At 36.8% G+C, this 9,469-nt stretch overlaps 2 protein-coding genes across 2 annotated transcripts; both read right to left on the bottom strand.

Annotated features, from left to right (window-relative positions):
- Positions 1-2,783: 2,783 nt before the first annotated feature.
- Positions 2,784-4,655, bottom strand: LOC107036990. The gene is made up of 3 exons (XM_015255299.1): positions 4,513-4,655; positions 3,679-3,859; positions 2,784-3,035 (listed from the first exon to the last, which is right to left on the bottom strand). The coding sequence occupies exons 1-3, from the start codon at positions 4,653-4,655 to the stop codon at positions 2,823-2,825; spliced, it is 537 nt and encodes a 178-aa protein (XP_015110785.1). The 3' UTR covers positions 2,784-2,822.
- A 1,603-nt stretch (positions 4,656-6,258) lies between these two features.
- LOC107037000 lies at positions 6,259-8,773 on the bottom strand. Its single transcript, XM_015255310.1, has 4 exons — positions 8,625-8,773; positions 8,453-8,566; positions 7,583-7,913; positions 6,259-6,793 (listed from the first exon to the last, which is right to left on the bottom strand). Exons 1-4 carry the CDS (start codon positions 8,771-8,773, stop codon positions 6,266-6,268), a joined length of 1,122 nt encoding a protein of 373 aa, XP_015110796.1. The 3' UTR covers positions 6,259-6,265.
- Between the last annotated feature and the right edge of the window lie 696 nt (positions 8,774-9,469).

The following is a 9,469-nucleotide window of genomic DNA, read 5'->3' on the forward strand; positions in this document are numbered from 1 at the left end:
CTCGCGACTGACGACTCTGAACATGGTCGACCCAACGAAATTTTCCTTTTTACTCCCATGTAAATTCAATTTCATTAAATATGTATCAATCCCCCTCGATCTTGACGACGGACATATGCTAATCACCGGTATAACCGTAATGATCAAATTTAATGAGTGCCCGCAATTATCAATTTATTCAATCAATAATGCGAGTAATTCTCCATTAAAAAATTACGTTAAAAAATCTATCTCTATATTATAAAAATCCAAGTCGACTTCTGGTGATGAAAATTTGGTACTTGAAATGAAGACTCCATAATTAAGGGTCACAAGGGTCAAAATAAGGGTCACGAGGGTCAGAATAACGGTCACAAGGGTGAGAATAGGGGTCACGAGTGTCACAATGAAGGCATCGAGGGTTAGAATAAAAGTTACGAGGATAAGATTAAGGGTCACAAGGGTCAGAATAAGGATTACGGGGGTCATATGCGGGTTCTCGAGCGAATCGAGCAGGGGCATAGCCCCCTAGTCGATGAATAAATACTGAATACTAAATAAATTTCACGATTTCAAACAATGTTTAATTTTGAATTTAATCTATCTGTAGAATAGAGTAAGAGTAATTGAATAATATTAATAATTGAATAATATCAAAGCATGCGGTAAGGGAGACCGTGGGGGTTGTTTTTTGCTCAAGGGGTTTCAGGGATTCCTTTTTCGATAAAACCATAATTGATGATGAAATTTCACGAGTGCACGCAATTATCAATTTATTCAATCAATAATACGAGTAATTTTCCCCCCAAAAACTACTTCAAAAAATATATATCGATGAATAAATACATCCGAAAGCACATGGGGCTATTTATTGAGATGTCAATAAATAGCTCCTTGCGCCTCCGGATGAATTTATTTCAATAGCTGGGACACATTAAAAACATTAATGCGATAATTTTAATATTAATGCTGATAATATAATTATTAATGCTAATGTCCCCATGCGAGGGAAAAACAAAACCTGTCTTCTAGGGCCTATATACCTTAACGCCTGTATTTTTCCCAGTGGCCCCTTCCCCCTCCTCCAATGACGTTTAAAGACCTTTGATTCGGACATGACGTCCGCGTGTTATGCGGGCAGATGCGCGATAGCAGATTAGCCGACGATGGAATTAAGAGCAGAGACCCTATCAGTGACTACGCCCGTGCAGAAAAGGGGAGTAAGCGAGGGAGGAATGTGTTGAGGAGGCGCTGGACCCATGCCGCTGTCCTGTTGTGTGCCGCTGGAGGCACATCCCCCCCGCCCTCCCTCAATCGTTGCGATCCTCCTGCGATCTCTCTTCGACAAGAAAATTTGCCTCCAAGCATTGGATTGCGCCGAACGACTATCGCGGGCAGAAGCCAGAGAGAGAGAGAGAGAGAGAGAGAGAGAGAGAGAAAGAGAGAGGACGAAAGGGCCGAGGGAGAGAGGGGAAACGATACGCGTACCTTGATTTATCGGTCAACATTTTTTCGCGAGACTTTTATTACGTTTTAATCCGAGGAATATTCAACAGGCCCACAACGATCGAAGGCCCCCGAAAGTGCACCCCGAAGGGTATCCCATACGCACAGAAGGGGGTTTTGCACCCTGCGCTACGGCTTTGTTGTCATTTCTTATTTATTTATTCCTTACGCTTTTTACGCGTATCCTCCTCCCGACTGGCTGGAGAATAATCAGTGCATTCTTTCGTAAAATTTCGAGTGATTAATTTAATCTTTAGTCGTTTCATATGTCAAAATATCACAACGTGGGTTACATTCTCAACATTTTCATAGGGTATAATTCAGTGGGGTTTTTATTTGGTTTAATTATACGATAAATCAGATGGAATCGTTATATCATTATCGGAGAAAATTTCTTTTCACACGTTATGAATTTCAAAGTACTTGAAGGATTTGGGAGGGAGGGGTGCTGTGAATAATAGTGATAAAATGTTATAACTCAATGGCAATTATTTTTAAGATGAGTAATTAGAGAGGATAAATTATGAATAGTAAACTTTGTAAGTTATTGACGAAACAGTAATAGAAGGACCGATTAAGTCCACTGCATTTTCTGCGAATATTTACTGCATTTTTCTGCATTTTTTTCGTTGATTTCCTTCTACGTGTGGAAAAATCTAGCGCTTTTGCTGGGGAATTACATATTGCATTTTTATTGACACTCTATCAAAATTCTACTTGAATTCTATTTTTTTTCGATTTTTTTATTAGTGTATTCGTTTTTATTTAACCGTTATATCATTACGGGAGAGAATTCCTTTTCGCACATTATGAATTTCAAAGTACTTGAGGATTTGGAAGGGATAGGGCTGCTATAAATAATAGTGATAAAAAGTCATAACTCAATGTCAATTATTTTAAAAATAGTTAACTAGGAAATACAAATTTTTCTCTTCAACACGCTTTTTTCGCAAACGAACAGTAAAAGTTGTGAGTTGTTGATGAAAGAGTACTGAAAAAACGGATCAATTCCACTGCATTTTCAGCGAATATCGACAGCCTTTTTCTGATTTTTCTTTTGGCATTTTTTGACAGATATTTCATCCTTTCGACTTCTTTTTGCATAAAATGTCAAAATATCACAACGTGGGTTACATTCTTACCATTTTTTATTCAATATGGTTTTTATTTGTTAAATCATACGATAAATCAGACGGAATCGTTAATAACTATACGAAATAATTTCTTCTTACACATTATGAATTTTAAAATACTTGTGGAATTTGTGGGAGAGGGATACAATGAATAACAGTGACAAAAAGTCATAACTCAGTGTCAATTATTTGAAAAATAGTTAATTACATTAAATCATTATTTCTCCTCTCTAGTGAGTCCATTATTCGCTGGAATGTAGCACTGTCTATACCAAAAAATAACGGACTGTTAGTGTCACGTCGTCTTCTTCTTCTACGGAGAAAATAATCATCATAGTCGTCCGTGATAGATGGATTTACCTTGGCGTAATAAAGGGCAGCAAATCCGCTGTAGATGAGGAGTGCAGCAGTGGCAAGCTGTCGACCAAAACATATTAAACATTTGTTACGGTATATTCAAGTGGTGAGTGACCGTGCCAATTCACTTTTCCCATTTTAGTTTGCAGATGGGGGGATCAATCATCTTTCGATAATTTACGCATCGTAAATTTCAATCTAAATCATATTCAGAGAATCGATTCCAAATTGATTTTAAGGACATGGAGAAAAAAATCAAAGACAACTCATGAGAAAAATAAAGTGAAAACTACTTTTGATTTTTTTTAATGCTAAAACCTTATTCACGTGTCGATGAAATGCCCAGACTTCTGAATTGATTAATTTATTTCTGAGTTATAAATATTAAGAAAAATGTCTGAAGTGTTCAGCTCGCTCCACCTGCGGCAGCATTTTTTCGCTCCTTTCAGACTTTTTCTTAAAAATTTCATAAATATTACGGTTTTTTTGTGAAAAATTACGCTTTGCCTCCCATTTTCACCTTGAGTTTAAATAAAAATTTCTGAAATACAGATTCGTTCTCCCACTGCCTAGATTGTAAAGTAATTATTCGTGCAATTATTTACTCCGTGTGTCAAATAGGAACGTTCCTTCATTCTCGTTCAATCGAAAAAAAGGGAAAATACCTTTTTGATTTTAATTTTGATTTTTGTTCTCTACTTGCCTGAAACACAGCCCAGAACTTGTAGCTCCCCTCGTTTATCAAAAAATCGTAGTAACCGCCCCAGTACTCGCTTTTGGCCATTGATTTCGAGTCCTCCATGTCGTCATCTTCATCCGCATGGTCATCGTGATCGTGATGATCATCCTCGCCGTCATGGCCACGCCGATATGCCCTTGATAATCTATTCACGGTAGTCAATCAGTTTTCAGTAGGTATTCATGTATGAAGGTATTTTATAGAATAATCTAGCGCATTCGGTGAAAGAATCTATTGAATTTCTAATATTAAAAATTGAATCATACAACTCATCCTGTCGAAATTGTTTCTATAGAAAATGGTCGACATGAATTTCCCAAGTTTTTCGCTTGAATTTTTTAATGAGAGAAGAAAAGCAGCCGTGAAAAAAGCTTGGGAAACTGATGCCGAGAATTTTATATACAAAATATCCATCCAAACTAATTGATTTTATCTGTGAAATATTTTCTATGAAAAATTCCTGCAATAAAAGCACTCCTACAATTTTGAATAAAAGTCTAACAGAATTGTTTATAATTGTTATTCCTCGATTTATTTTTAACACTAGACTACTTTTTCAATTTCAATAGTTTTAGAACAATATAATTGTCGAAATTCCTGTAGAAAGCAAATTTTTTCCGACAGACGAATTATTTTCGCGACGTTGCCGGAAACTCGCTGAACGCGTCCGCGCGCTGTAGAATGAACTTGGCAACTCTGGCGCCTAAATAACGCAGCGGCGAGTCCCCGCGGACGTTGTCAAAGTCGCAAGGTCACCTATGATGCCCAGATTAGGGTTAAACAGAGATTGTGACAAACCTGAATGATTGCATTGTTGTGGCAACCGCTGTCCTCTCAGTTGTGGTCAACACACTCTCATTATTTTTCTCGTCCACCCTGACTGCGTTAATCCACTTGCAGAGGGACATAATGAGAATACTGATCATAATTCGAATTTCCATATTTGATTGATGGCATCAATTACCCAGTGAGATCTAGAATTTGTTCTTCACCCCCAATTTTTCAAACACAACTGCTCACAACTGTCGCTCAATATTTATTACTCAGCACATTTCCGGCAATTTTCCACAAAACATTTGTTAATCAGTAGATTTTCACTTTTTATTATCATTATTACGAGCATTTCAGCTCAAACCGCCAATGAATCTGGAAACTGGCAGTCAACTGATCATTCGAAGGACTCCAATCTTCGGAAAGTCCTCGACTGCACTACGAAACGTTAGGCAAATACCGCGAGACGTTAATGATCAGTAATTTTTACGGATATCGTGCATGATGGGAAAATTCTAAACGACCACTGGAAATTTCTGGAATTCTCTGTCAACTGGATGAGTGACTGATGATCACCGTTCGACTGAACTTCACATTGTAACTGTAACACTGAAAACGTTAAGTAAACTCACAACACACGATAATCATCCTAATTAAATTTTTCGAGTTTATTCGGAGCTCGGGTGAAGGACCAATGGGAGCAGTCTGTCTCATAAAATGCCGTATATGAAATGATTTAATACGTGAAGGAAAAGATCACGAAAATGAATGTGCAATCGAGGCAATCGTAGAGCGAAATTGCATTTCCGGAATTGTAATTGGGACATGAATAAATTTTTCCCTCTGACGCGTTATTTTTCGCAAACGAACAGTAGAATTTGTTAGTTGTTGGTTGACAAGTAAGAGAAAAACAGATAAATTTCCGCGCATTTTCAGTGATTCTTTAGGGTACACTCTTCAGTAATTTTTTCTGGATTTTTCTTGCAATTTGTCGTTGATTGTCCTTTTCATGTAGAAAAATCTAGCGCTTTCGCTGGGGAATTATATTGCGTTCTCAATGAAGCTAGGAAAACGATATTTGAATATTATCATTTTTTTAATTTCTATTGGCATTTTTCGACAAATATTGTAGGTATAACATATAGAAAAAAATCAAGTTTTAATTTTTTATATGACTTACCTTTCAGACTTTTCCGATATGATTATTTTACATAAATTCTCTAATTTTTGTTTCTTCAAGAATCAAAGTAGCATAAATTGTATAGGATAATAAAAATATCAAATTTTTTCTATGAAAGATTTATTCAAAAATCGCATGGCTGAATTACCTAATTTTCGTAGTAATCGGTAAAAAAATAAAGAGAATTTCCAATATCGGATTCTATGATAATTCTAGTAGAATTCCAATAGAATGTCAATGAAATCCCAAAAGAATTCTCCACCGCATGATTTCGCAACTAATTGAGTCGTGTCTTTACCTCCAAACGTCAATAACGCGAGAAAAATCGCGTGTCATTCGATAATTTAATTAAATACTTTGGCTTCCAGGAAGTTAATTACCGAAAGAATAAATAAAACTAGTGACAACTGATTATGTATTCATGAAAGCAGTTCAATTTTGCGCTGCGAAATGAGATGTTTCCATTACTTTACGAAATAAGTTATTGCTTCCAAGATTGAAATCCTCAAAAATACTCTAAAAAATCAGTTGAATTAATTTTATAGAAAATTTTTATTGCAATAATTAGTATTTAGGTACATCAAGTTCACTGGTACAGTCTCATCGTTCAATAGTTCCTCTATTTTTCTCATGAATTCCACTGGCAAACGCGTCGATTCCATTGAGCACCCTCTGCGTCAGATCCCACCACCCAGGCCCGTCCTGCCCCATGTGCCTACCATTCGCCCCAGCCGCTTCCGCCAGTTGTTGGGGGAAATTGATTTTATGTCTGGCGATGCTCTTGAGCACCAGAGCGGCGATATAAATGATGAAGTAAATGCTGAAGTAAAGGGGAAGATACCACAGTTTCTTTCCAATGTAGTAATAAGAATAAGGTCGTTTATTCAATCTCTGATCGTTCATTTCTGGTTCCTCGGTGGTTGTTGTGGTGAAGTCGTGGTGATAATCGTGCGGTGGGTGATCGTAGATGATGTCATGGGGGTAATGATCGTGATCGTGTGAGTAGGATGCGTCATCGAAGGATGAATCAGGCCCGGGGTAATCGGGCTTATCTGGGTATCTCTCGAGGTAACTGGGCACCTGTTGAGCTGAATACGAGGTTTGCGACGGTGGGTAAGAGTCAACTGGCTGGAATAATTAAAGATTTTATCGGAAATAATACAAAGTCAGCGGATAACTTGTTGGAGGATTATATGCCATTTTATTCTACACTGGTAAAAATATTCCACTGAAATTTCCCGTAAAGGCCTTGGAAATTTCTAGCAAGTAACATGTTCACTGAAATTTCAAGAAATTATGTCACTGAAATTTCATAATTTAGTGGAGAAAACCGGGGGAACTGTAAGTTCTATTTCAATTATTCTGGGGAAATTAGTGAAAAATCAGGAAAGTTCTGAGAAATCTGTCTCTGAAATTCACATTTTTCTGAATTTTCGGGAAATTTCTTCAGAAATTCCTTTCAAGAATTGTAAAGGAATTCCCTGAAAATTCAAGGGAATTTGGCAGTGAATATTCATTTTCACATGAAAATTCATGTAAATTGTGGAATTTCTATCTTCCTGCCACTAAAAAATTAGGACTTTACTTGAATTTTCAGAAAAACTCGAAATTCCATTGACTTTTCTCCATAAATCGAATTCAAAGTCTTTTTCCGAAAAATTAAAATTTTTAATATTCAGGCAGCAATTTTTCTGAATTCTCAATCTATTGAAAATTGATGAGTTTGGAAATTCAAGCTTTCATTAAAAAATCAATGATTGTTTAACATGGAAAACCCAATTTTGTGAATTTTGGTGAATGCTTTCATTTAACATTGTATTCAAACTCACACATCGTAAATCCAGATGACGCTGTGACTGAAATTTCAAGACATTTCTAACAGCGCAAACCGTTTTACCGCTCCGCTACTGATTTTACCTTTGGATTATAATTGTTCGGTGAATAGTCATCAATCGTGATTGACGGTAATGTATCCTTCGGCTTCGATGTCAGTGGGTACTCGTAGCTATCTGAGTACACATCCTTAGGCAAAGTAGTATAACCCCCCGATGACACAGCTGCTGCAGCCCCCGGAGAGTCCGAAAACTCGGACGCGTCAGGTGGGCCATCAGCCTGTTGATACTTTACTTTATTCGAATGCGCTACACTATGCTCAAACGGAGCTGGTGGATGAAACCTGTCCTGCGCTTGTTTCTTCAACTTCCTCGCGTCCAAATTAGACAGCATATCTTCATCAAGCGTTGAGTACCTTTCAGCCGAACAAATCAATCAGTCGAAGCGACAATACACGCATGAAAAAAGTTCATAGAAAAACCTATCGAATTCGTTAGAAAATTCTATTAAATTTCTATTAAATTTTCTATTACTTCTTGGCTGATTCTATTAACATGTTCAATAGAAAAATTCAATACAAAAAGTCAACAGAATTCGATTTTTCTATATAACTTATTCTTTACATGTATTTTCTATAGATTCTGCTCGATTCAAATTTTGTAAATTTTTTTCATTCTATTTTTCTTTTCTTCTCATCAAGAAAGTCGAAAGAAAAAACTTAGAAAATTTGAGCCGAAGAAATTCTATAGAAAATATCTCAATAGAATAAGTTATACAGAAAAATAGAATTCTATTGACTTTTTCTACTGAATATTTTCTATTGAATATTTTAATAGAATCGGCCAAAAACTAATAGAACAGTTGAATAAAAATTCAATAGAATTTTCTAACGAATTCCATAGGTTTTTCTATTAAATTTTTTCGTCCCTGTAAGTAAAAACACAGCTACTTTACTGTTGACTCGGTGCGAAATCCTGAGCTTCTCCATTCCGAAGTTTCTGGCTCTTCGAAGGCACATAAACCGGTGAAGCCTGGTAACTTCGCCCTTCGCTTACAACTCCTCCACTGCTGGATTTGGAATCAGTTACTTAAAATTCTGGTGAGAAACTTTGAGAGAGACAAGTACCTGGTTATCGGTGAATTTGAACTTTTCACACAACTCCTAGATACTTTTGCGTACGATGCAATCTCGGGTATTCCCGTTGTATTTATTGGCGTGAGGACCACGAGAATCACTGATACGTGAACAAGTAACAGACGCCAGTACATCATCATCGTTGCTCGTCATGGATGAGTGGTACGTCAACGATACTTGGGTGAGATATATAGACTCGTAACTGTACTCCCCTGTTGGACCGTTGAAACTCATTTGACCATTCAACTCCCCTAATTGTCCATTCCTCCCATTTTGCGCGAATTCAAAATCGTTCAGAACTCGCGAGCAATTTAAAAATGACAGGAATAATTGGTGATTGCTGATAATCATCACTTGGAAAGCAGCAGTCCATGAATAATAGTAATGAATGGGTGAAAATACAGACAATACATTTCCTGCCTCCCCGAAGACGCTAAATGATCATAATGATTACCCATAAAAAACCACTAATTCAGTTTGTAAACTGCTCTACACCGTTACCAGACTCCACATCGTGAGATACAGCAACCATAATCCTCCAAACGAGAATGGACTCACAGTCTCGAGAGAACAAGGAGTACTCCATAACAATTCATTTATTGTAACCGAAACCTATAACTGTCCTAAATTTCACAGTATTTACATTACATTGGGAAATTTACAATTCTACGTCGTATGCATAAGATAACACAGATGAGTGGTAATATAAAGAATGCAAACATGAATTTCATGTTCTTCGTATCTCACTTAAAAAACATTACGAGTCATGCACAAGTAGCTCCTGAAAATAGTGCAATTCACAATGTTTCATTAGTTCAAATAGCTCACACATTTAT

The sequence above is a fragment of the Diachasma alloeum genome, unplaced genomic scaffold, assembly GCF_001412515.2.
Source record: "Diachasma alloeum isolate Michigan unplaced genomic scaffold, Dall2.0 Dall_scaffold_00177, whole genome shotgun sequence".
Classification (NCBI taxonomy): domain Eukaryota; kingdom Metazoa; phylum Arthropoda; class Insecta; order Hymenoptera; family Braconidae; genus Diachasma; species Diachasma alloeum.

What these genes read in the sequence shown, in the direction of transcription:
- LOC107036990 (XM_015255299.1), bottom strand. Translation starts at nt 4,655, where the DNA reads ATGGAAATTCGAATTATGATCAGTATTCTCATTATGTCCCTCTGCAAG. An exon ending in ACAACAATGCAATCATTCAG is followed by an intron (nt 3,860 to 4,512) that starts GTTTGTCACAAT and finishes TACCGTGAATAG; the next exon opens with ATTATCAAGGGCATATCGGC. An exon ending in AGTTCTGGGCTGTGTTTCAG is followed by an intron (nt 3,036 to 3,678) that starts GCAAGTAGAGAA and finishes TTTGGTCGACAG; the next exon opens with CTTGCCACTGCTGCACTCCT.
- LOC107037000 (XM_015255310.1), bottom strand. Translation starts at nt 8,773, where the DNA reads ATGATGATGTACTGGCGTCTGTTACTTGTTCACGTATCAGTGATTCTC. An exon ending in TCAAATTCACCGATAACCAG is followed by an intron (nt 8,567 to 8,624) that starts GTACTTGTCTCT and finishes TTCCAAATCCAG; the next exon opens with CAGTGGAGGAGTTGTAAGCG. An exon ending in GATTTCGCACCGAGTCAACA is followed by an intron (nt 7,914 to 8,452) that starts GTAAAGTAGCTG and finishes TTCGGCTGAAAG; the next exon opens with GTACTCAACGCTTGATGAAG.